Source organism: Blastomyces gilchristii, assembly GCF_000003855.2.
Source record: "Blastomyces gilchristii SLH14081 genomic scaffold supercont1.4, whole genome shotgun sequence".
NCBI lineage: Eukaryota > Fungi > Ascomycota > Eurotiomycetes > Onygenales > Ajellomycetaceae > Blastomyces > Blastomyces gilchristii.
Window position 1 is genome coordinate 1388416 of NW_003101679.1, and position 27603 is coordinate 1416018.

Genomic DNA, 27603 nt, shown 5'->3' on the forward strand with positions numbered 1-27603 from the left:
ATATTGCGGAGCTCTGCCAGCCAGGTACTATGCCTCACATAAAAGGTGCTGAGAGTGGTGGCTGTATAAGTGAAGAGAATGGTAGTTCTTCCTTTGACACGACTGTTTGCTGCAATAGCGGTTGGACAGGCGAAAGCGGCCAGAAACGGTAACTTAGCGAACAGATGCAACTGGAGGGAGCGGTGATGGCCATTGACATTGAGGAGAGGAAGATATTCATTCGGATGGAGCTTTCCAGGGGGCGAATTAGCCTGCGTAAAATCTTCGATAATCAGGCAAACTCTTTTCCCAGAAGGGATGATGGCCTGATTGGATGCGGCAGGTTCAGTGAGAGAAAATTGGGTAGAATGGCTTGCATATTTCAATTTCCCGCTCTACGCCGCGACTGGGAACTGCTCTATGCAATTCCCTTCATGGCAGTAGAGTATCAAAATTAGGATGAAATATATATTGTCCGCTTTCGTGCATTGAATCTTGTGACTCCTCAAGTATCTGAAATGCCTTACACTGGGGCGGCAATCCCCATAGGACAGTCCTAATTCTGCATGTACGCAGTTGAAACTATTAATATTTGCAAATCAATTGGAGGCTCTCGCCTAAACTTCGGATTCATTGTAGAAGGAGACAAACTGATGCATAATCAACGCCGTCTATAGGTTTCATGCTGTGATTTTCTTTGCGGTTGCCTGTTTTCCACCAATCAGGCGAACAGGAAAATTTCAAAAGTCTTCCTCAGATATTATTATATACTCCCTCCGTTTAGAGTTTTGCACCACATTCATTGTTCCACTCGTCTCAAGAGTATCACACTACTGCTTTTCGACGTGCGGGAGGGATCTGAAGTTTCTGGGGAAATGGTATACAGCATGGCAGCATGTCTTCTCCACATTACAATTTTGTCCCCACCACCACCCCAGCTAGTCGCTGTTAAGCAGCGACTAGTTAAGTGCCAACACCCAGGATGGAGCAGCGACATTCCCGGTCTCTGCATTTCTATTTCCATCTCCCTCTTATTTCTTTGTCAAGGCCACTGCGGAGGAGGAAGGCGCTTTCCCTTTGCTTTTCTGCGCAACCTATAATCCACTTTGATAAATAGACTGTGGGAAATCGTGTCGCTGGGCTTATAGTGTAGCCCATCTATTCCCCATGGAAACAAAATATATGGCTATCGTTTTGGGATATATTATGGTCACAGCGTTGGCATATATAAATGCGAGCTGGCCCCCGATAGTAACGCCTCGATAGTGAGAGGAGACGGGAATATACTATCACATTTTTTGGATACTTCCCCAGAAGATTTGCCAATGAACCCAATCAGCCGAGGGGTGGATATAAAGCATTTCATATCCTACTCATCAGAGGTGTTCTCCCTGCGGCGGCGACATTTTTTAGAGACGCAACATACATATTCAGAAATATTCCAGTCATGGAACCCCGATCCATCTCTCCACTGCCCCCGGGGAGAGCGAAGAAGCCCCTTTCCACAATTATTCTCAAATTCATTCTTCACCAGTGGCTCCTTATCGGCTTCGGCATTGGCTGCGTGCTCGCATACTACTTTCCGGAGGTGGGCAAACACGGCGGCATCATTAAAGCTGAATACTCTGTCTTATATGGTGCCGTGGCCCTCATCTTCCTGATAAGCGGCCTTTCCATCCCCAAGGACAAACTGCTCAGGCATATGATGAATTTTCGTCTGCACCTCCAAGTCCAGGGTGTCTCATTTTTGGTTATCCCCGCCATAATAACTGGACTGGTGCGTTTGATTGATGCCACGGACCACGCTGAAAAGATCGATCGGGCTGTGTTGGCTGGGTATGTAATATTGGCATGCCTACCGACCACCATTGCGTCAAATGTGGTGATGACTCGGGCTGCTGGTGGGGATGAAGCGGCGTCGTTGGTCGAGGTATTCATTGCGAATATCTTGGGTCCATTCGTTACGCCTGGTTGGGCGGTGGCGTTAATGCCCAAGTCTAGCACATTTGATGTGTGGAAGGAATCGAACGGTGACTTACAAGGGATGTACCAGAGCGTTTTTAAGGGGTTGGGGTTGAGTGTTTTCCTGCCGCTGGCGGTGGGCCAACTTGTTCGATGGAAGTTGGCAGAGAGGACAGCGTGGGCGATGGAGACATTTTATTTGGCGAAATTGAGTACTGCATGCCTGATTTTGGTTTTTTGGTGAGTTGTGCGTTTGAAAACCTTTTCACTCTACACTATTTGGAGGGAAAGAGTATTCACCTTCAGGGAAACTATATGTGGCATTTTACCCCTTTCCATCTAATATATCTTCTCCATATATAGGGCCAGCTTCTCGACCTGCTTCGCAACTGGTGCTCTCGAATCACTTAGTCATGAAACAATTGCCTTCGTCACGCTGTTTAACGTACTATTCTACATCTCCCTCACATGCGTCAGCTTCATAATCGCTTATCCTCCCTCAGCGCTTATACCCCAGGCAAAGCCCACAACAACAAGAGTAGTTACACCGAAGAAAGCGAAACTACATTTCCTCATAAATGCCGTCCTCACCCGCCTCATCAAGCAAACGCCACCGCTCGAAACCATCGCAATTTGCTTCTGCGGCCCGGCGAAGACCACCAGTCTTGGCATTCCCATGCTCTACGCCATGTATCCTACGATAGATCTGCATCTTGTCGCCAAGTTAACGGTACCAGTTATCTTGTATACGACGGAGCAGATCTTTTGCGCACATTTTATGGTACATTTGTTTAAGAAGTGGGGCAAAAGGAGGCAGGCAGAGTGGATTGAGAAGGAAAAAAGGGCACAAGGGGGAAGAGATAGTCCGAGAACTGGTTGTGAGAGCGAGCACACAAGTCTGAGTACCAGTGAGGGTGAGACAGCTGAGGGGATGCATGGGGCACTGGATGGGCGTGACGATACTGTTGATGTTGATGTTGAGCGGGGAGAAAAAGGAATAGGAATGCAGATTCCGGTAATTCTTTGAAATTTTTGGATTTTGGATTTCTTTCTTTTGCTAGGAACTTTCACGACTATATATAATATAGAGAGAGGATTGGATATTGGATCAGTCGGTTGGGATTTTTGTTCGAGGCAAGGGAGGATGATAAATGATAGGTTTGGATTAACAAGGCAAGGAGACACATGGCATCTAACAGAGATGTAGCTGGGAAGGGAGTTAATAGATCTTTTTGTTTGGTATATACAACGGCACAGGTCGAAAGTTACCTAAGCTGGAAGGAAATACAAACGGTAGAAGTGCTCTTGTCACGGCTATATGAAAACAGGTAGATAGCCGAGATAGGATTTGGGAAATATTATTTGCAGTTCACCTATTTCATTATTCATCCGTTTCAAAACATGAAGAGTTGCTATTACCTATGTACAGATATGCAGACCGTTTAAAATAGCCAAGAGCCAATATACCAAGGAAAGAAAAATATGTAAATGATTGAACCACGAAACCATCTTGTACTATACACGAAACTACATGTAACCGTACCGAAGAAAATATATCTATAAAGAAAGAATAGCCTATGTGCACATACCCTTCGCTATATGTAGCTAACCTTAACGCCCATGCCTAAAGTACCGCGGATTTTCTGCCATCCAGAATGCGTGATTCTGCGAAGCCGATTTCGTACATCCGCTCGACTAAGCGCCATGAGAACACCGAACACAACCAGCAGTGCTCTCAGAAATGAAAGCGGATTTGCAGACATGGAACGCCCCATGCTCCTGAGCAGCGTGACTAGAAAATTGGCAAACATGCGCAGTTGCCTCATAGCTGGTTTTGGCTTATCGACCTTCTTAACTTGTTTTGACGATTCAGTCGACCGGCCTGGCACTGTGGCTGAGGATGAAACTCTACCGGACTTCGTTGCGGGTTTGAGGGTTCGATTTTTGGCTGAGGAAGGAGAGCCAGCATTTGGGTTTCCATTCTCGATTCCATAGTCGACTTCGCTACTTGTTCTCTGGTGGCCGTTCATCCCTTTTGCTGCATGCGATTTCTCCGCAGCGGCCCTTTGTTCTGCTGCTCGCCTTTGCTGTTCCTCTTCCGCTTGTCGCCGGCGTTCTAATTCTGCCTCCTTTTCCCGCTGGAGTTCCGCAGCCCGTAACGCGCCTTGCTCCTTTTCTTCTCGTAGATTCTCTAGCATCTGCAGGAAGGCTTCTTTCCGCTCGTCATCTAGAACTTCGCTCAGTGTAATGAACTCCTTAGCGTAGTCCCATTCATCGTTCCGAGGGAGGACATGGAGTGTGAAGAGCTCTAATATCCGGACCCGCGCAGACAGATCTTTTGGCGTATCTGTCCCATTCGCACGGGATGCTCTCTGTTTTCGCTTCCGACCTGGTGAGTTATCTATGTGAGCTGCGAGGTCAAGGTCAGGTTGGCCGTAGGACGATATGTAATTTTCGAGGCGCTGCTGGTTGAGCTTTTGCGACGGTGAATGAGTAAGAAGAAGAGTAGCGCTGTACGAAAACAATGATGATGACACGTCAGCATTCTTGAAAAATGATTTTAAGCCTCGCTGCATCCTTGATTGAAACTCACATGTTGTAGACGACATCCGCATCTATGGAGCCATCCCTGCCACCGTATCCGACCTGTGATACGATGTTCCAGAGCTCACCACCGCGGACTTTGGAAGCCAAAGCTTTCCATTCCTTTTGCCCAAATTGTTCCTTTCCCTCTTCGGCGCCAAGTTCGACGATGGCATTGAGAATGGAGATGTATAGGTTCCAAACCTTTTTGCGCAGATTCCTCGAGGCTGTGGCGATTGGCGCGCGGTCATCCTGTTCATTTTCTTGCGACGTAGGTGGGGTGATAATAGGTTCAACAGCGGATAAGGCTTCATGTAACCGCCGTGTGAGAAATAGCTGCGAGGACTGTTTGTAGACCTGCGATATTTGCGTGGAGGAGGAGCGGGATAGAGAGGAGGAGGGAGAGAGGCGAGGTGGCTTTGAGGCGCTGTGGAAGCTTTTATCTGACATCATGTGAGGCTTCAAAGTTTCGATACCGAAATACTACTAGTTCAATTGAGAAGGCTGAAGTAAGATGTAGTAAATCAGTCGAGGATGAACACTGGCAGGTTACAGATACTGTCGTTCAAGTTGTTGCTTGCTCTTCGGGTAGGCCGAGCTTCAAACATCCTCGGTCAACTGCGGATCACGAGGTCTCGTTGTCTGGATCCGTCATAAGCTTTTCCAAAAAATGCCCTCCGAGCGCTGGCGATTATTTATGTGTTCGTCCATATTTTAGCTCAGTAAATACAGATCCATTGTCTCCTTCTCAATACTTGCTGACTGCAATTGTGGTGTAGACAAAGAAAGGACTTTAAGCTCTTCCTGCCAGATCCGATATTTGCTCTTACTCTAATAATTTGAAGTTATGTGCAATCTCCTCCATGAAGGGAAATTCACACTAGCAGACAACTTCTTTATCACACCACTATGTCTTCTTTTCTGATGAAGTTAGGAGGGTTCCTGTCTCTTGTTTGTGTTGCTCATACTCTGAGCTCTGCACACAAACTGACAGGTATTAATCAGCCTTCATCTGAACATCTTTCTTGACTATTTCATTCACCCTGGGTTTCTGATTTGCTCAATCTCCGAGGAGCTAAGCTCTCTGGCTTTGCATGCCCCATTTCCTTGTTTTCTTTCATCTGAACAGCAAGGCTCGTTCGTTAAATATGGATGTGACAAGGCAGTCTTTTAGTCAACATCTACCGAGACTTCTAAATGACTTAGCAAAGTCTTCTTTTGTTGCCGTGGACTTGGAGTTTTCCGGGATCGTTCCAAGGCAGTCTGCTCCGAGCCCTGGAAGCAATCTATGGGGTGAGAAACAGACTCTACAGACGAGATACGAAGAAGTTAAAGAAGCAGCTGATACCTATCAAGTGTTGCAAATTGGGTTGACCTTTGCAATGGAGGACGGGGAGACTGGTTAGAGCGATCATTTTGGTTGGCGACTGTCGGTTCGATGCTGAAGAAGAATATAGGGACTTATGTGTTACGACCTTATAACCTCCATATAAATCCCGTGCTTGACGAAAGATTGGGAGTTGAAAGGCGATGGTCTTATCAAAGCCGTGGTTTGTACACCCCTATCAATTATGACAATTTCACTGTTCCAGCAATGACGTTTTCCTGAATGAACAAGCCGTCGAGTTTTTGATAAAAAATGGATTTCGAATGGAAGCACCGTTTGTAGAAGGGCTGCCATACCTTTCGCGCCTCGAAGAACAATTGGCAATGACGAAATTGGCGGAGAGTGAGAACAGCACTGCAAAAATTGCGGACATCAAACCCGAAAACATGGACCCAGAATCCCATACATTCGTAGCTAAGGTTCGCGGTCTCATTGACTCTTGGATTGACGAGATAGGGGTAAGGAGAATATATAGTCTCATTGATTCCAAATCATCGCTGACAGCTGAAAGGATAAGGAAGAATATCTCAACATTCCAGAACCTGGTGGACTGGAAAATGGGAATATGGCAGGTCCTCTAGGGAGCTGGAGGTTCGCCCTAAACAGTTACCAAAAACGTTTGGTCCATCAGCTGGTTCGCGCAGAGTACCCTTCTCTTGTCTCAATCAGTCGAAAAACTTTCGTCCAAATCATTCCCTACAACAAACAGCGTGAGGAGTACATACGCGTTGATAAATGGCGAACTCTTCGAGAGCGGATTGTCCAGCAAATGGGGTTTCGATGGATTGTTGAGGGCATGGTTGGAGGTGACCTCTCTGCAATGGACCCGAGGGTCTTTCTTCCCTGTATCCCAGATTCAGCCACAGTTGACGCAGAGGCCTTGTCGAACTACTCTGACGACTTGCGGTCAAAATTGAAGTCAAGACAGCCTGTTTTGGTTGGACATAACTTGTTCACTGACCTCATCAACTTTTACAAATGCTTTATTGGCAACTTGCCGGATCGCATCGAAGATTTCAAGGAAGCTATCCATTCTTTATTTCCCCTTGTAATTGACACAAAATATATGGCCACGCACAATTGTTCATCAGTGACGCCCTCATCCTCCCTGGCAGAAATTAACGACAATTTGGCGATGAGGAAGACGCCCAAAATTTGTACGTAACACCAATCAAATTGAGGCCCTACATTCTAACCGCGCGCACTTTTTAGTCATTGACCCGGAGCATGATAAATACGTTGTGGAGAAGCCACTTCATGAAGCGGGATACGATAGCTTGCTCACTGCAAAGGTTTTGATCAAACTGACTGTGGAGTTACAAGGAGAGGCGCCAATAGCTAACGTTCCGCGACCATGCATCGCTCAGCCCGTTGTTCTGGATGACTGGCCAAGGGCACCTTTGAGGACAGCGTCGAGAATGCGAAGCCGCGTTGAGAATAAAGCCAAAAAGCTCATAGACATAGGCGAGCCAGATTGTAGTGATTCCCAGAGTTTCTCCTCGTCGACGTCGATTTTTGATAGGCGGTCAAGTAGCGAATTGGTTGCCATATCAACACCAAAGCAATCGCCAGTGGATTGGAGCAAGGAGAGTGAGGTCTCTCGAATACGATCGCTCCTTTCCACTCCAACGCAATCGGAACCACTTGCTGGTCGAACACACGGTACTGACAAAAGCCAGCCCCCGTTTATGGATCCAAGTTCGCCTTTCTGGAAACTTCAGGAGAGGGCCATGATCCAACACAAGAGAAAGAGAGCCAGGCTCATTCCTCAATTTTTGGATGATTTCTGGGGGATTTATGGAAACAAGCTCCGAGTCTTTGGGACTCTCGAAGAAATATGTGATTTGAATTGACCTATTTAAGCATAGGGATAACAATGACGCGATACACCTCAAACGATTTACAGGCTAGGTTTAGATCCTCCTGAGAGATGACACACATGTTTTAATTTGATATGTAAATTGCTACTAAGAAAATGAATGGAAGAACTGATTTAGCTCGAATGCTTTGTGCTGGAGGAGGGGGGATTTGTATGCAGTAGCTATCTAACTGTACACCTTAGAGGATGAAGGTACCGCTAGCGAAAATTGACCGCAATGACGGAAAATCTTTTTCTAGGCACTTCTAAATGATCAAAAGCTGTGGAGAAGTTAAACAGAGCAATTGATGATAAGGATCGGTGCCATGTTTTTTGAAGATAGAGAAGAGAAGAGGAATCAAACTGCGACAAGAAAATTTTATTGGTGGAATATAAATCAAAACCATATCACGTGATTTTCACTACAATAGCTCTAGCGTGCCAAGATGTATAATCCAAGTGGAAAGCATTTGCGGACAGACATTTTTTTCGCAGATTCTGGTCGATGCTTGATATTGAACAGTTAGCAGTAGCCTGGACGCAGACCACGACATAAAACAAAGAGCAATTGGTGTCCACATTGCTTGGGGGAGATGTCTGCAGGAACGAATGGCGCCAGGCGTGTTGCAACGCTGTTGAGTATGTGATAATATTTTTTCCCATCTACAATGAACGTGAGGTTGTCTGGAGTGTATATGCTAATTGAATATAGGGCCGTCAACATTCGATTCTGTTGTGTGCAGAAGCTGTCAAGAGACGCTTAGTCGCCGCGGATATGCCACTGCTGCAGAGTCCGCAGCTCCAGCGACAACACAGACCACACCATCAGACACTACGAATAGTTCTCCAATCCTTACACCAAAGTACGACATCAAAGCCGGAATCGTCCTCTCCCGCCCACCCCGACTAACTCGCGAGCTCACCTCATTCGAGAAAGCCTTCTACTTCTATCAACGCCGTTTAAACGACCGTCTCGCCCTCCCCTTCACTCGATACTTTTATTTCAAGCGCGACACTCCCGCAGATGTCGATTGGAAGCGCAAGATCAAAGACCGCCTAACACCCTCGAGAGATATCGGGCGATATAATGCGTATTCGAGCGAGGCGTGGAACGATGAGTTGCTCGTTGGCTCCGTGGAGTCGGAGCCGGAGCATCAGATCAATGCGCTGGTGAAAGATGCTGAAGGGCGCGCCGTTACTGAAACAGAAGAAGCGGAAGGGAAGAAGGACGAGATCCCGCGTCCGCTTCCGAGGGTTACGGAGGCGGATGAAAAAGGGGACCACAGGAGCTTGGATCGGCTGCTGCATCGGACACTGTATTTGTTAGTACAGGTTAAGAATGGGGAGAAGGCATTTTGGATGTTCCCGAGTGTGAAATTGGAGGAGAAGGAGAATTTGAGGATGGTTCGTATAGTTCTTTATTCTTCTTTATTGTTTTGTCCCCCTTTCCTTTGAAAACCTGTCACTTTTGTTTTCCCCTGTACCGTGCCTCCCCCTTTTCCGGTAGCAAATTACCCAGTTCCTTGATTCAAAGTTTCTCCGGCTGCAGTATATAAATCGACCAAGCTAACCACATGAAATCAATACAGGGAGCAGAACGCGCCCTCTTTAGCTCCGCTGGCCCCAACATGAATACCTGGATGGTTGGCTACCACCCCATTGGCCACTACGTTTACAACCTACGCAAACCAAAACCTAACCCGGAAGCGGGGATAGAATTCCGCGGCGAAAAGATATTCTTCCTTAAGGGCAGAATTATGGCTGGCCAGGCGGACCTGACGAAAAATACGCAGGGTATTACCGACTTCAAGTGGCTGGCTAAGGATGAGATTCAGAAGTATGTACTGCCGGTATATTGGAGTTCGATTAAGAATATGTTGGAGGAGAGATAGTGTTTTGGAGGGAGGACTTTTCTTGGGTGAAGTTTTGGACATCCGTATAATTTCCCGCTTTGTGCGCTTCAAATGCTGAATGGAATAAGCCCTGGTAAGGAGCGGGGTCAGGTTTCATTTTGGAGCTTTTCATTCCCCCCCCCCCCCTTTTCATTTCTCTCCCTTGTGTCGGTTTTTATATTTGTATGCCTTCTGTATAACTAGATCTGTCGGGTTTGATAAAGCTGTATTTGTATTCTATGATCGAATTTTTTTCACGTCAAGGAAGGCCTGTTTCCTGTCCTTAGCGTATCAATTAGTGAATTATATATTTTAGTGTATTCGCTGTTCATAGAAAGATGGTATAAGATCTTGATTAACCTGGAACAAGACATTCCTGACTTAAGAATACAAATCCCAGAATCCTCCCTTTAAAACACCAACCTTAACTCCATCTCAAAACCCAAGGCGAATAAAGATATCCTACCAAATAATATCACATACATGTATCTAGCGATACCCTCGCCATAGCCGTTACCAAACCGGACGAAAAAGAAAACAGTCTTCTCTGAAAAAATGAATATATTAGGCACGCACACCCTCTCTACAACCGTGTAGCGGGCAGACATAAGAAGAGAAAGTCGAAAGGGCATAAACTAATGACGGAATAAGAAAAATCTGGGCACAAAATTCCGGTTCATTTACAATTGAATTTTTGCCCCTGAACGACGGGCTGGTCCTTCGAATATTTACCCGTGGCGGTTAGGTTTTTGCCGCACATTGCGCACGCTACCAGGTCGTACAATTAGTATGGCGCTTTTAAATTAACGAGGAAGCGGAGAATAACATACCATTCTTGGTATAAGCGCACCGTTGGCAGAATTTCCTGCCCTGCTCTGTCTTGGCCTTGCATGACTCGCAAGCACTCGAGTAGGCAGCATAGGGATTTTTCGCCTTACTGCTAAGCAGTTTATTCTGTTTCGGAAAAGTCAGCGGGTTGCTTTAGTCCTAGTTCTTTTATGGTCGCGAAACGAAGGAGATATCAATAAGTCACTGGTGGATGGGGCTTAAATACCATCCACTTTGGCACGGTTTTGTTAAATTTGCAGTGAGTGCAGGGCTTTAGGACCAAGATTGTTGTGCTATCATATACACGAGGGGTGCATGGTGATGGTGGAATACTATTTGTAGGGCTGAAGAATTGCACATGTTTATGTCAAATTCTAGCCACGCTCAGACAAATTGCAAAAGACACCAGTCACACGCTGAAACCCCATCTGCCGAACTGCATAGGTGCAAGTCATGCATCGGATTTGCTCAACCAGGCAATAACTAGGCGTGCTCATAAGGTTCAGGGGGCGCACATAGGAGAAGTGATCATCCCTACCTTTGATATGCCGGCATTTCCTAGTGTTGTAGATGATTTACTCTTTGCATCTCTACCGCCACCGACGGTGCTGCTTGGAGAGCCATAATACATATCATTCTTCCGCTTGACAGCTGGAGTGGCGAGCTCGGTTTTCTTGAGTTTCCTTTGGCACCTCGAACAGACCATTTTGGCAATGGAATGAATGGTTACCAATATATTTTATGTATGTTCACCTTCTTTCGCCGATTCTTTATGACGGTATAAACAGATTCCCTAGAATGAAGCTGTTGGCTGAGGTCTCCGGAAGAGTAGAGGATGGGGAGCGAGATGAGATGGTAGAGTGACAACATGGAAGTTTGCCAGGGAATGCAAGGGCGGTCGTTCCTGTTGCAGTTTGGGCTGTTCGAATCGGGTTTAGCCTTAAAGCTAAATAAGGCCTACAACTTTATTTTTTTCCATCATCGAACCATTTCCATTCCTCGAACTGCGTTGATCTGCTTTGTCCACTAGCTCTATATAGCCATGATAATCGTTAAGGAGAGCCGCAGCGGGGCCAACTCGATGAAATGCTGGCGAGCCGGTGCTACATTCTAACGTCAATCTTATGTGCTTACTCCGTACACTCCTGGAAAATGACATGTTAATTCCCTTCACCAGCTGGGTGCTAGATGGGAATAGCCATGACTAACACGCTTAACTCATATTATCTAGCAGTTAGATATGCGTTTGGAGGTTTGGACAAGTGTCCCACAACATTCACCACAATGTCATCTCCCATATTTTAGATTCAAGGGGCTGACAATCAAGACCTGCAAGGTACTACTGATCATCGGAGCCGACGATGCTATGCCAGCCATGACATGTCCCAAATCTGTACCCATTCATTTAAGGCTGAAAAGGTCTATGGATGTTGGAGCAGTTTCAAATGCTGTTCTAGTACTCTACAATATCTGCTGACGCTGGAGTCACCAAACCTCAACAGGAAAAGCCGACACCAATTTGGATTTGTGCCTCACCTAGCGGCCTCTCTCATCACGTTTCTACCACTACGCCCCGGAGCTTGACTGTGAAGCTATCACTGCGTAGGTAGGGTCCATGGCGCCTTCAAAATTATGGACAACAAGTAGTTTAAGTCGCATCGGAAGAGAGTACCAGTCTACAATTACCCCGACTGCCTTTGATGGCTCATCTTGGCACAGCTACACATGTGCTAGGGAATGCTATAATTCCCTATAACTGCCCAATTCATATCAGTATTATCAAGAGCAGGCTTGCCAAAATTCATTTCGTTGCCAGGCAGTGATGATACAGCATTTGCACCTTTCTGGGTTGCTAAATGTACTGTACAGTACAATTCTCAAACTCGAAGAGAAAATAACAGATCATGGCAGAATGAAAGACCACATCACATACTATTAGTTAGCTGTGGAACCCAGTTAGGTCGGCCGCGGAGTACAGCTGAAGATGAATGTACAAAAATATGTGCATTACGTTATTCTGTGCGCCACCGGAGGTTTGCGCTATGTTGGTGATTACTACACCTACCCTAGTCACGTGCCACCCCAACCTATCCATTTAGTGTAACTCGCGTAGTTAGATTATAACACAACAATGTTATCCTTCAAGAGGTTATGAAGCCCTCATTAAGCTAATGAAAACTGCTGAAATAATGTGTCAACTATGTCTTCATATATTGTTACATGTGTCTAGATGTTTTTTATAAGTGATTGAACTCATGATTAATCTAAGATTCAGAGAAATACCTGACTTAACAAAAGAATACATATCTTTAAGACAGAGAAATGAGAAGACATCAGAACAGCAGATGCAAGATCACAGATTATTATCAATGTTAATAATGAATTAAAAAGTGACTGTCTCAGAGATATTTAAGCTGAATAAAATCATTGCAGAGAAACAGTCTGATGAGTTTAATAAATACAAAGACTCAGTTGAAGATATCAGTGAGATGTCAGATAATATAGAGAGCTTAAGTAACTGAAATAATAATAGCTCAGTGAGTGAGAAGACTTATATAAGACTTAAAATTATAAGACTTCAGTATGAGATTGAGTGAATAAAGATCAGTAGAAATAAGACTCTTATAAGTAATAAGATAAGAGTGAATCTGATAGAATATCTTTAATAGAAAGAGAAGATATCTATTATAATAAAAGTTCTTAAAGAATTCAGAAGCTAAGTAAGACTTATCAAAAGATTAATAGTTCTCACTAAATTCATTAACTACTTAATATGAAGAGAGAAAATTCTTTTAACTGTAGAACAGTCTGAAACTGATAATATTCTTAAAGATAATAATCTTGATAAGAATGTTATTATAAATATACAATATTTCTGAAAAGAATACAATCTTTGATTATATAATTATATATAATCTGCAATTACTCTGCAGACTAAGACTTATTTCACTATACTTAAGAAATTCAAGTTATCTACTTATACTCTATAAACTATTATAGAGAATAACTTTTCTGAGAGATCTGCTATCTGTAGAATCTGTCTGTTTAAGAAACTAATTAGCATGACTGCTAAGTTAAAAGACTTAGATTGTACTTTTATTGAATATCTAATTATTATAAGAACTGATTATATCTGTCTAGAATATGAGATTTCAGATATCATGTTTTTCAACAGACTGCTTATAGAAGTTAATAGAGATTAAGCCTCATTCATAAGAAATTAAATAAATCAAATTGACAAAGATAATACTTAACTCTTAGAGAATAATTTTATAAGTCTATACTGTGATATTCTTTTACAGCTCTCTGCTGTGAATGAAGTAAATACTGATATATCTAGAAATTCTATCAATAATACATAAGATAAGAATAAGAAAGATAAAAATAAAGAGAAAGATAATAATAAGAATAAGAACACTGAATTCAAACCTGAATATAAAGATAATAATGTAAGAATCTGCTATCATTATTAAAAGATTAATTATATTCAGACTGACTATTGAAAGAAATACTCTGAGAAATATTCTTTGAACTTTAATATAAATAGAAACAAGAATAAAGACAAGAATGTAGAGAATACAGATACTACTTCTATTCACAATGTTATAAAATAAGTATTTTACATTAAGAAAAAGATCTATATAAGTGATTAGATAGAAAAAGATATCTGAATTCTAGACTCTAAATCAGATGCTTATATCACATCTCACAGAGATCTTGTTATGATAAAATCTTAGAAGATGAAAGTAATATTAAAAATAATAGATGAAATAGTGATCTCTGCTACAGCTATAGAAGATATGAAGATTTCAGTGAAAGAAGTGAATATGCTGTTAAATAATATTCACTATATTCTGAAGTTAGAAGTGAATCTTATGAGTATAAGTAAGCTTATATATCAGAGTTATATCTATAAGTAGTTAACATATAAAAATAATTATACTATATTAATTATGTCTTCTGACTGTATATTCTCATTTACAGCAAGATTAAATGAGAATGATATCTATGAGATGAAAAGACTGATTATATACAGAGACTTAATTCAGTTTACTATACTCAATAATGATTTTGAATCTGTAAACACATTATGAGTGAAAGATGATATAATACTAACACTATCTGAAAGAAATGATATAAAGATTATAGAACTTACAATAATGCAATGATATTAAAAGCTAGAATATTTAAATTCTGTAAATATTGTAAAAATAACAGTAGATTCATATCTAGAGATGAGAATTATTAATTAATAAGCTTTATCATTCTGCAAAGTCTGTGTTCAGATAAAAATGACATATTCAATCTTTATATCTATAACATAAGCTGTTAAGTTAGTAATGAGATTCTTCATTGATCTGGCAGAGAGTGTAAAAACACTTTTCAACAGAAATGACACTCTCACTAGAGAGAGTGTAAGCTACTGATTGAGTATAACAGATAATACAATTCATTATAGATGAGTAATTCTTATAATGAGAAAGAGAGAATCTACTACAAGATTAATGAATTTCATCACAGATATTGAGATAACTATATAATATTGAGTTAAAACTCTACACTGAGATGATGAAGAAGAGTTCAAAAGTCAAGAACTTAAGATCTACTATCAGAGCAAAGAAATAGCATATGAAATGACTATATCTGATACATCATAATTGAATGACTTAGTGAAATGTATGAATTGAATAGTTGCAGAAAAGATGTGAAGTCTACTATTTAATAATAGATTAGAAAGAGAACTTTGAGATAAAGTAATACAAGCTATGATTATGATAATCAACACATTCTCAATATCAATGAAGATATTTGAATGTAAGAAAGAAATATTACTTACATCTTTTAAAGCTTAAACTGAAGTGCAATCTTCTGTTTATTGAATACAGAGATGAGAGTGTAAGATCTATAAGAAGAATTTAAAAGTATTGAATAAGCTCATAAATAGAACTGATAGCAAGAAATGATAGCTGATTGAATATCAAGAATTACATTAATATTGTGTATGAGATTCTGTTACATATTGTCTTGAGATTGCATGAGATGTTATATTTAATGAAGCTCTTGATATGAGTGTAAATACATCTGTAAATACAGTGAGAGACTTCAATGAATTGCCTAATGAATTAAACATTCTGAATGTCAGAGAAGAATAACAGCACTGCTTACTATAACATCTAGTGAAGAAAAAGTCAGATATTTTAAAGATGATTATCAATGAGAACTTAGAGAGTGTAATTGATTCAATTTATCTTCTAGATAATGAGATACAGCTTATTATAAATGAAGAGTCTGAAGACTCTGTTAATAAGAATAATTCTGTTCTAAGTATTCTGACAGACTGATCAACTACACTGATGAAAGCTAAGAGAAGCTCAGACTGAGACTATTAATATAAGATAATGAAAAAGAAGATTAAGATATTTAAATAGAAGAAGATATATATTATCATTGAGAAGGCTCTGAAAATGAATATTCTTACAGATAAATGAGTATATAATCAGAAATTCAATAATAAGAAAGAAATTATCTGCTTTAGAGCTCACTGAGTGATTAGAGAGTTCTTATAATAGTAGAGTATTCATTATATAAGATTATATACTGCAGTGATATCAGAGTCTATATCACACAGTCTATTCACTATATTAACTGTTAAAGAATGAAAGATTAAATTAATTGACTATGTATTCATATTTTTAAATAGTATATTATCTCAGAATGAGATGATCTATATACAACTGCTCACAGATGTTAAGTATAATAGAAGAGACTTAATGAAATTACTTCATCAGAGTCTATATAAAATGAAGTAAGTTATAAGAGTATGATATTTCCTTGTAACAGAGTATCTGACTATATTAGAATTCAAGATATTATTTTATGACAGTGAATTTCTATATCATTCTGTTCATAAGATCTATCTGACATTGCATATTAATGATTATCAGATAATAAGATCTTAAGAACAGCAATTAGACTGAGTATTGAGAGAGATTGTAAAGAGATTTGAGACAAAGAATGTTGAAGAGATCAAGTCATATCTTGAGATAAAAATCAAATGCTAGAGAAATGATGATCTAGCAGTTACACAGAGTCATTATATTGAGAAGATTCTTGAAGATTTCAGCATGAATAAGATAAATCCAGCTGACATCTCAATAATAACTGATATATAACTGAAATTCTCATCTGATGAGAGAAGAGAATTGAATAATGACTTTACAGCTATGAGATATCATCAAGAATTGAGATCATTGCAATATTTGATCTCAAGCAGTCAGTCAGATCTGATATTCACAGTTAACTATCTCTCATATTTTAACTCACATCTGTATAAGACATGTTGAGCAGTGTTAAAGCATGTTCTATGTTATGTCAAGAAGATGAAAAATCATAGCATATTATACAGAAAGAAGATCAGTGATATAAGTCTGAGTTCTGTGATATACTGTGATTTAGACTGAGTGAGAGTGAATTCTTAATACAAATTGACTACTGACTATGTTATATTGATTAATGAGTCACTGATCTCATAGCAGTCACAGATTATTATTATTATTATTCTTCAATTATAGATGTATGCAGTCAGAGACTATGACATCTACCTGAGAACCTTTAGTTCTCAGGGTTTTTCCTATATCTATAGAGTCAACTATTATACATTTATCAATTTCAGATATGCAAAATCAGAAAATTCCAGCTCAGAATACAAAAACTGTTTACAAATTGCAGTATTTCAACACCTTCTGATACTTTGAAACCATTTGAAAATATCATGACAAAGGAAAAGAGAACATAGTCTTAAAGATAGACACATTAAATAGATAGATAGAAAAGAACAGAAAGAAACAAGTACAGTAAAGAGAGACTATAACAAAATAAAAATTATTAAAATATAGTGTATAGCTGTTTTAACAGACTATATCTAATCAATTTCCGCCTCTTCATATTCAGATACTTCTGAATTCAGCCATTTTCTTGTAGCTGCTTGAGTTTCTGATAGAAAGTCTATTAAGTATTTAATTCCTGTCTCAGTTGAGAATAAGAACCTCATATTTAATTGATTTAAATCATACTTCTTCTTTAATCTGACTCTGAGACTATTGTATAATGCACAATGTATTACAATATACTCAGGATTTTCATTTGCATTGCAGAATGAGCACTCTGTTGAATCAAATCTATCATCAAATCTTTGTATATAGAATTTGAAATAACCATGTCCTAGTTTTAGCTGAATTATAAATGAGAATATTTTCTTTTTACATTTAATTGAACAAGATTTTCACTTTGGTTTTGTCTCAAATCTTGAATAATGTATGCTCTTCTTTTGTTTCTGCCAGCTTTCATTTCACTTGTTTAAACAAGATTCTTTTATCTTTCTCTTTATGAAAGACCAGGACACTGTTTTTTGAATAGATCTGCTTAATTCTGAACTCTTTTTTGCAGCTGAATCAGCCAATTCATTGCCATGAATATTCATATGAGCAGGAACTCAATGCAGATGAATTATCAGTTTTGATGTTCTTCTCTTTTGAATTTTCAAAACAGAGTTTAAAATCAGTTCAAGATTCATTTGATCATTATGAATCTGACTATTTCTAAGTCTTTTTAAAGCAGCTTGACTATCAGAGAATATTCATGCCTCTTTCAAACTATTTCCTCTTTTATAAGATTTTATTTCAATGAGTTTGAAAGCTTTCACTATTGCAAATAGTTCAGCATCAAAGACTTCAGATTCACAGCCTAAATTCCAGAAATCTGAGATAAAATTGATATTATCTTCAGTATAAGCAATGCCTGCACCTAATCTATTCAAATTCTCATTTTTTGAGCCATCTGAGTAAATCAGAATAGAGTCTTTTATATTGATTGTAGAGATCTTCTTCAAATGCTGTTCATATTCTCTCTCTTTAGATAGTTCACTTATTTGTAAGTCTATGAGAGATTCCAGCTTTTCTCTTCAGAGAGATATCTTCTCATGATCAATTTTCTCAACATTTAATGAAGAAAATTGATTCTTAATAAGTGAACATAGTCTATACAGTTGAGAGGGCATTTTCTTTAAAGCATTATTCTCATTTCAATCAAGAAATCTATTTCAATCCAGTTCATTTTCTGAGTTAACTGATGGAAATGAAGAAGAGACTCTTTCTCTGATTATATAATTTGAGCTCATCTTCATGACTCTCAGAGCATAGTTTATACAGGCCTTTTCAAATTGAATAGCAGGAGGTGGAATTGAAGCTTCAATTTCCATTGCTTTAATAGGAGATGATTTAAATGCTCTCAGAATTCTTCTCAAAGCTCTGTTTTGTAGACTTTGAAAGAGTTCAGTGAAGTTATCTTGATTGTTTCATCAAACTTAAACTTCATAATCAGCTACTGAGGTAATACAGGCTATGTATAACTGTCTCATAGCCTGAAAGGATAGACCTCTCTCAGTATTTAATAGTCTGATTATACTTGTAAGGGGTCTACGCCGAATAGATCAGTATTATATTGATAGGTCTTATATAACAAAGAGAAAAATGTTAGAGAAGGAAAGAAAGAGAAAGTCCGAGAATCAGCAATTGAAGTGAATATTTATACATGTATGTGGTGGCGTACGCGGTGGTGCTTTGAGATGGAAGAATATACACATGTTTGTAGCAGCTGAGGATTGGTGATTGGAACATACACATTCATGACAGCTGAGAATTGATGATTGGGAATGAGGCAGTAGAAATCTATGAAGTGTATGAAATAGTCTATATAATTGATCAGGCGCAGCCTGCTACATTAGTCTCTTCTTCTCAGAAGCAGTTCTCATCAGTCAAGGACTGCTGTTTCAGATAACACAGAACTCAGAGTTCAGGTCAATTGATCATAGCTGACTCATTTCACAAGATATTATCAATCATGACTGTATGATCTCTCATCAAGAATATCTTCAATCTCTCACTCAAGCTCATTATCTTCTTCTATGATCCCTGGCAGCTGTCAGTTGAAAGTTAGTTAAGAAGGGAATGAGTTGATGACAGCGCAGCGGAGCAAGCTTGTATGAAAGACATTATGAATCTCTGATGATGTGTCAAGACAGTAGTTGTGACTATCTAGAACTTCTATCACTTTATACTTGACATGGCAGTAATCTAGCATATGAGATGAATATGTGATTCATATGTTCTTAAGATTCAATCATACTAGATCTTCTATCTTATATTGTTCAGTGAGGTCTTGATGAATATTAGTTTGATTCTCTTGATCTTGTTTTGCAGTTGTCATGAAGGCCTCTGCTCAATCACAGATATCTTAGAGCTTTGTTACTATATTGTCAGTGATCTGAATCAGACTGTAGAGGTCTGATATGAACTGTGTGATCTCTAGAAGATTCAACATCTTCATGTGATAACTGTGTGTAAGAAAGAACAGGCTTATATCTGTTAAAATGATATCTTGTTCATTGATAGTGACCTCTGCATGTAGAAGCAGATTATGTCAATCATCTTGTAAGTGATTACAGAACTTATAGAGATAGTTCTTTACAGTCTGAATTGTCTATTCTGATGCATCATTGATCTCAGAGTGATAGACAGTTGACAGACAGCATGTAATCTTGAGAACTTGACAGATTCTTATTCAGAGAGTACTTACAAATTGACAGCTCTGATCTGATACTATTGATCTCAGCAACTCATGCATCTGATAGAATGAACTTTATAAGAAGACTTCAGTGACTTGTTCAGCATTCATCTTATTGCAAGATTTCAATATTATATCTTTACTTAGTCAGTCAATGATGATCAGAATGTTCCTACAACTCTTACTCTCAGATAGATTAATAGTGAAGTTAATTACTACATCTTATCAGATTCTATCAGAAACATTGAGTGATTTCAGTAGATCTTTTCTACAGTTCTTTTATAAAGTAATGAAAGAACAGTGATTACAGTTTTAAATGAAGTATCTGATACTATTTAATATCTCAGGTCAATAGAACTCTTAGAAGATCATTCTATACAGTTATTCACAGTCTGAATAATCAGTCATACACAAATCATGCATCTCTTGCATTATCCGGGTGTGTAAGAGTTTGAAGTGAGAGACTCAGCATTATTCACAGAATCATAGAGTGTTATTATCATCAATTGAACATTCTGAGATGTCAGTTCTTACATGTAATTCTGGAAGAAATCAGAGTACTTCTTGTCATACTGCTTCAATGAGTATTTAAAGAAGTTTATCAGTTTGAGCTGCTGTATGTCATAGCTCATCTAATGTAGATTCAGAAGAAGTTGAGATATCAGTGATAGTTCTAATTAAAGAAGCATATATAGTGCTGTGAGCTGTTTTATCTTGATTAACTAGTATCTTCAGATTCAAGAGCTGGTGCTCTCAGTTCATTCAGCAAGTATCTGTTATATTGAATAGTATATCTTACTCTTGTTATAAGAGAGCATCTGTCATTGAGTTCTGACTGCCAGAATGATAGTATATCATAAAATGAAAGCAGCTTAAGAACTCAGATCATTGCATCTGTCATTCTGTGAGTTTATAGATAGTTGTGAAGTATTTGAGATTCTTATAATCTGTGACTATCTCAAATTCAGAGACACTTTGAAGTTCAGAGTCTCATTCTTCTAAACAGTATACAATTGCAAGAAGTTTCTTGTCATAGATCTCATAATTGCATTCAGTGAGACTCAGTTTCTTAGACATAAAGACACATAATTGTAGAACATCTTTATCATCATATTATAATATCACTTCTTTTATCACATAGTCAGAGAAATCAGCTTCAATAACTATCTTATGATTAGAATTGAATATTATCAGTAGAGAGATATTAATGAACATCTTCTTCATCTATGTAAATGCAGCTTCAGTGTCTACTGATCATTAAAATACTGTGTCTTTCTTAGTGAGTTCTGTAAGTGATCTCATGATATCTGAGAAGTTTCATATAAATCACTGATAGAAGTTAGCAAATCTGATGAAACTTTGTACATCTTTCACAGTGCATGAAGCCTCTCATTCAAGAATAGCAGAGATCTTCTCAGAGTTCATTTGAATCTCCTTGCCAGCTTCTATGATAAAACCTAAGTATTTAGTACTCTTGACTTTGAAATCATACTTATTAATATCAATTGATAGTTCTGCTTCTTGTAGTTATTATAATACTCTTTGTACATACTCTTGATATTTCTTTCTGAATTCATTGATGAAGATGAGAATGTCATCTAGATAAGTAGATGCAAATTCATCAAGAAAGTCTCAGAGTTGTGATTCAAAGGTTGCTTAAGCCAGCGTATAATTACAGGCGTACGCCGGCTTCTTATATATTGTAATATCATACACTAAATTAATTAGTGGCCGCTATGGCCCTCTTTACACTCATAAGCAAGTTTGGAAGCGGCCGTGTTATTATCCGACAGTCATACATTCTTCTGAACCACATTCTCCTCCACCAGATTCGGTCACGCCCACGTGATCATGTCATACACTCTAGCTTCATGTGGATTAGCTCGTCACTAGTGTTTTGTGATTATGTGACCTATTCTTGATTTGACTAGTGTTTCATGTACACTCTCACAAAGAAACTTTCACTATAATACACTACTCATTCACTAACTTTTCTCATTCTTTAATCATCTTCTTCATCATCATCATCATTGAATGTCATCATCATTCAAGATTTCTATTCCTTCTTCTGTTCAACTCTTTCTATCTGTTCATCTATCACATCATATGCATTTCTGGCAATGGCTCTCTGTTCTCACAACAAGTGTCATCATAGTGCTCATACCAGGCAGTTTATTAGCAGTAAGTGTAATGTGTTATGAAATGTGACCAGGACTTGTTTATCTTCTAATAATTGTCAGAATATATTATCATGAATAGCACATCTTCTTCATCTTCTTATATGTTCTTGACTGTTTCCTTCTCAGCAGGTTTCTGATTGTGTTTTCTGGCATGATTTTGCATGAATGCAGATGCTGATATGTTTGTTTTTATTTATATAGAATCTTCATGTGTTGACAGATCTACATTCACTAATGATAGTGAACTCAATGTTGAATCATTGATTGAGAACTTGAAGAATGCAATAATGAAGAAATTGTCTATATCATATGTAACTGAGTCTTCTATGTTTCTCTCTGCTCTCTCTGTTTCTTCCTCTGTCACTCTCTCTCAATCTTCTACATCTGCCCCTGTGTCTGGTTCTCCCACTCTCACTATCTCTGTTCCCGCGACCCTCACTTCTGCTACTTCTGATTTTATCATCTCTGCTTTTGTTATCAGCTCTTCCTGTTTCAAGGAGATGTTGTATAGACTTAATGAATCATGTTTCTTAATATATACACTTTCATTCTTCTTACTGACTCTCAGAATAATTTATTGTATGAAGACTGCATATGACATGACTATCTGAAGCTCAGTCATGAACATCAATTATTATGTTCATTTTAAATATTCATGATGAGACAATCATTCATTTATATCAGAGAATCACCTCTCTCTTCAACAGTATCAAGATTATAAGTCTTTTTCTTTTTCATCTTTTCTTTCTGATGCTGATTTCCTGTTCTTAGGAAAAATTATTATGAGTTTTGCTGTGTATGAAGTCATGACATTCATAGACATCAAGAAGCTTTTTACAACTGTAAAGTTCAACATCACAGAAACATCTGCTCTGATGAATTTCTTTGAGATGATAGATTCATATCAGCCTATTCTCTAGCATCTGTCATTCAACTTCATAGTGCAGATAAAAGATATCTGTGTTTTCAGAAACAGAAACACAGATGTCATACTCTTTTACACTTATGAGTGTGAGACTTATATACCTTATCTGAGATGTTATTATGAGAATGAGCTGTTCACATGCTATATTCTGCTTTCTGCATTTCTCTGTATTTCTCTCTCTCTTTCTGAGAAGCCTCATGTGTGTTGTAATTGCATGTACAACTCTAAGGCCAGTAAGTGTTCATTCAGTAACTGTTCTTATCTCTGATTTTACAATTTTCATACACTAACAATGATTCTTAGTTACTTCAGTATCAGAGGCCATTCTAATCAAAGATAATAATGCCACTGAGACTATTCTCTTCTGCTCTCAAGCTTCTTTCATTGCTTTCTCTCTCTTCTCTGCAGAGAAGATTGTGCACACACTGAGTCATAAGCATTCAGCTCTGAGTGACTCTCATCATCATTCATCTGATTCTGCATCTTCTCCTTCTTTCATTTCTTTCATCTTTATCCCTCCTGCCCTGGCTCCTGGTTCTGTGAGTTCTGTGCTCTTCTTCAATTTTTCTACACATACACATACACATTTCTATATTGGCATTCCAGTCAATCTTGTGATAAATAACATTAATGTTGTACACAGAGCAGTAGAGGAATCAGAGATGTGTATAGTATTGTTATAAGAGCAGCTTACAGTTCTTGAATCTCTTGCAGATCTTGAGTTTTGAGATTTCCTTTATTTTTAGTGTTTTTCAGGTGATGTGACATTGGAAATAGATTAACATATGATGTATAAAAATGAATAAGATATGTATAATAACATTTATCTTTTGCAGCTGATTCTTACAGTTGATGACTAATTCATTATCTCTTTTCTTTTCTTACACTTTTTCTTTGTCTGCTAGTCACTACTCTTATACAATCTCTATATAATACAGTGTTCAGTGACTAGGTTCAGCAGCTTTCATCTTTTGTGATTCTGTCTTATGCATTATACTGTCTCTCTTCACTCACTCAGATCACTACAGTGAATAACTCATCAAAACTAATCTCACTCAATCTCTGAGTGTTCTCAGAGATTGAGATGACTTAGTCTCATATATTCACAGATGTTTCAGATACTTTGTTCTCTATTGTCTCTGTGATTGAACTGATGTAAATAGTCAAATTCAACTCTGAATTTCTTTTTCTTCTGCAACCTGACTCATGTGCAAGTCTGTCACTTTGAGACTGCTCTTTGCTGTGTTGCGCCTGCTATCTGTGACATGTTATCATACAATCAGCTACAGTCTCATCACTTATTGAAGTGTGATGTTTGTCTAATTTCTTCATTTCTTCTCATTCTTTTCTTATAATTGTGAAAAGATCAGAATAAGTGAGATCATCTGATTTGTAAGCATCTATGATTTCTCTTACTTCATGAGACTTTTCAATTATAAGTCTCTTCTTTTTCAACACTGATAATAGTGCTGTAGATGATTATAATCTGCTCAGATCTTGCATCTTTACTTTCATAAGTTATAAATCATTTATTAAGTTGCATAAGATCTGTCTCTCTGATTCTTTCAATGTGTATATTCTCAGAGAATGTGATTTGAGTATTTTATATGACTCAAACCATCTAGGTTGAAACTTCTCAGAACTCTCATTGTATATGAGAACTCACATTTTCATCTTGAGACTCAATTCCTTAACTAGTGAGTCTTGTATTCTTTTTGATTGAATTGCTTAGTTCAGAAGTAACTCATTAGCTTTTGCATGTGTGTGGCTGATCTCTTTCAATCTTGATTCTGTATCTGTGACTGTTGCATCTGCAACTGCTACTACTGCATCTGTAACTGCTGTTCTCTCTCCCACCTTTTCTGAAGCATTCTCCGGGATGCGCGGGTGCAATTCATACAACAGATAGAATGATGAACACTTGAAGACTGCATACTGCCGAATTCATATGACTAATAGCACCTGACTGAGATATTCATCTCATAATCTTGTAGACTTGCTCATTAGATATTTCATCAGCATGTTTCCCAAGATTTCATTCAAGTGTTTCACTTTCCTGTTTGTCTGCAGATGATATGACATTGTTCTACAATGTCTTGTCTATAACTGGCTCATGAAATGCCTCACTACTTCTTCTACAAGGTTCGCATCATTATCAGTTAGAATCTCACACAGCATTTCATAGTTGATATAGATCTCATTGTATAGAAACTTCATCACTATCTTCTCTGTCATCTCTGAAACTGCTTTCATGACTGACCAGTCAGTAGTATAATCAATAGCAGTGATTATTCATTGATTTTCATTTGACATCTGTGACAGTATGTCTATGAGATTCATCTCTCATCATTTGAACAGTTGTATTGTACACTTCATCTGATATTATACTTTCTCATATTCTAACCCTTTCTTAGATTCTTTTGCAACCTGGCAATTCAGGCACTCATGAGTGTATGCCTGGATGTCCTCAGCCATGCTTGACCAGTATACTCTTGATTTGAGTACACTCATGAGTTCAGGGCTTTCTAAGTGACTGAATTCCTTGTATATGCAAGTCACCAAGTCATGTCTAAATGAATGTTCTAGATAGAAAGCTTTTACATATTCTAGATCATGATAAAGCACAACATCATTTTTCAATTTTCTCAGCTTGAAGTTTGAAAGCATCTCTTCTACTACTTTCATAAGACACTTGTTATCTGACATCTTATCATTCTTCAAGTGAGAGATCATTGTGTTCACTCATTCTGATTCCTTGCATCTTCTCAGTGTGTTTAACACAAACTTTTCTTATACCTGATTCACAGAACTCTTACTCATGAAATCAGGTCTGCAACTGATTGCATCAGATACTACAGCATTCAATTCCTTTCAGTATTTAATATGAAGATTGTACACTTGGAACTCTGAGATTCAATGTGCTAAGTGTTTGAAAGGTTTTATTATCAATTATAGATAGATAAGGCTTTCATAATCTGTGATTATCATTGTTATATGCTTATTATTGATATATCTATTTCACAATACCAGTGTGTGCTTGATCACTAGCAATTCCTTTTCATACACTGAATAATTGAGCTCAGTGCCTGATAGTTTCTTACCATTATACATCACTGAGTGCAGCTTGTCATTCTTACTCATCTATAGAAGAGCATCTCTGATAGCTCATTCAGATATGTTCATCTCAATGTAGAAAGGTTTATTACAATCTGATTGAATAAGCACTGAGAATGTTATTACACATTTTCTCAGTGTGAGAAAAGCCTCTTCACACACAGCATTTCAGATAATTGAATGAAACTTCTTCTTTCACAGATTTGCATCTGTTTCTCTTAAGAGATCTGAGAGTGATGCAGATATTTATGTGAAATTCTTGATGAATCTGCAGTAATATGAGACTAATTCAAGAAACTGTTATACATGATGTATGTTTCTCAGCCGCGGCTAATTCACTATGACATTCAATTTCTTCAGAATGAGGTGTATACAGTCATCACTCACTACATGTTCTATAAACTTCAACTCTTTCATTTCAAACACACACTTTATCAGTTTGACATAGAGCTTATGCTCTGCCAGAGTTGTAAGCACTTCATCAAAATACTTCAGATGTTCATTGTATGAGTTTGAAAAGACTAGAATATCATCAAGATATATAAGACATGAGGTTTTATTCTGTTTATGAAGAATCATATTCATCATCATTTAAAAGATGATGAGTGCATTTATTAGACTGAATGACATTGTCAGGAATTCAAACTTCTCTCATTGCATATTAAATGCAGTTCACAGAACTGACAGTTCATCTACACAGATCTGCTAGTATTCTGAGAGAAGATCAATCTTCAATAGATATTGAGTATTTTCAACTGTATTCAACTGTTGTTGAATCTATGACAGTGAATATTCATTCTTGATTATAAGCTTATTGAGTGCTTAATAATTGATACACATTCATCACTCCTCACTCACCTTTTTCACAAATAGAACTGGAAAGCCCCATGCACTTGATAAGAGTTGTATGAGATCACATTCTAGAAGGTCTGTGATCTGATACTTCTGTTCTTCAAGGTATGTTTGTGACAGAGAGTATGCATTCTGATTGACTGATTTCGCATCCCCTGTGTCAATCTCATGTACAAATCCTCATTTCAGCAGCAATTCCAGTGAAAGATCTGTTCAGAAGATCTTTTCATACTTCTTCAGAAGCTTCTTCATACACTTGTTCTTCTATATATTCTTTATCTTAGTTTTCTTTACTTTCAGGTTCTGTATGACATACAGAATGCTTTCAGATGAGATCTTGCAAATCATTCTCTTTACTTGTTAGTGTGTAAGCAGATTTAACCCTTCTATACCAGAGATATGAAATGTCCTTCTCATATCAG

The 27603-nt window shown here is 38.3% G+C and overlaps 5 protein-coding genes across 6 annotated transcripts; 3 read left to right on the forward strand and 2 right to left on the reverse strand.

Moving 5' to 3' along the window:
- The first annotated feature begins 659 nt into the window (after positions 1-659).
- On the forward strand, positions 660-3456 carry BDBG_02820 (solute carrier family 10). The gene is made up of 2 exons (XM_031720969.1): positions 660-2181; positions 2305-3456. The coding sequence occupies exons 1-2, from the start codon at positions 1427-1429 to the stop codon at positions 2966-2968; spliced, it is 1419 nt and encodes a 472-aa protein (XP_031577325.1). The 5' UTR covers positions 660-1426; the 3' UTR covers positions 2969-3456.
- Positions 3084-8113, reverse strand: BDBG_02821 (peroxin 26). The gene is made up of 3 exons (XM_002626598.2): positions 6873-8113; positions 4535-6754; positions 3084-4452 (listed from the first exon to the last, which is right to left on the reverse strand). Exons 2-3 carry the CDS (start codon positions 4975-4977, stop codon positions 3537-3539), a joined length of 1359 nt encoding a protein of 452 aa, XP_002626644.2. The 5' UTR covers positions 4978-6754; positions 6873-8113; the 3' UTR covers positions 3084-3536.
- BDBG_02822 lies at positions 5238-8236 on the forward strand. Of its 2 annotated transcripts, XM_031720970.1 has the most exons (5): positions 5238-5925; positions 5982-6074; positions 6143-6369; positions 6423-7068; positions 7124-8236. In XM_031720970.1, the coding sequence occupies exons 1-5, from the start codon at positions 5619-5621 to the stop codon at positions 7762-7764; spliced, it is 1914 nt and encodes a 637-aa protein (XP_031577326.1). In that variant the 5' UTR covers positions 5238-5618; the 3' UTR covers positions 7765-8236. The 2 variants fall into 2 exon arrangements, with proteins under 2 accessions (XP_031577326.1, XP_002626645.2); XM_002626599.2 differs by having other exon boundaries at positions 5264-6074.
- Positions 8237-8240: 4 nt separating this feature from the next.
- BDBG_02823 (mitochondrial 54S ribosomal protein YmL17/YmL30) lies at positions 8241-10120 on the forward strand. The gene is made up of 3 exons (XM_002626600.2): positions 8241-8408; positions 8482-9173; positions 9359-10120. Exons 1-3 carry the CDS (start codon positions 8363-8365, stop codon positions 9659-9661), a joined length of 1041 nt encoding a protein of 346 aa, XP_002626646.1. The 5' UTR covers positions 8241-8362; the 3' UTR covers positions 9662-10120.
- BDBG_02824 (cript family protein) lies at positions 9817-11514 on the reverse strand. Its single transcript, XM_002626601.2, has 3 exons — positions 11028-11514; positions 10492-10615; positions 9817-10429 (listed from the first exon to the last, which is right to left on the reverse strand). The coding sequence occupies exons 1-3, from the start codon at positions 11193-11195 to the stop codon at positions 10338-10340; spliced, it is 384 nt and encodes a 127-aa protein (XP_002626647.1). The 5' UTR covers positions 11196-11514; the 3' UTR covers positions 9817-10337.
- Positions 11515-27603: the final 16089 nt, after the last annotated feature.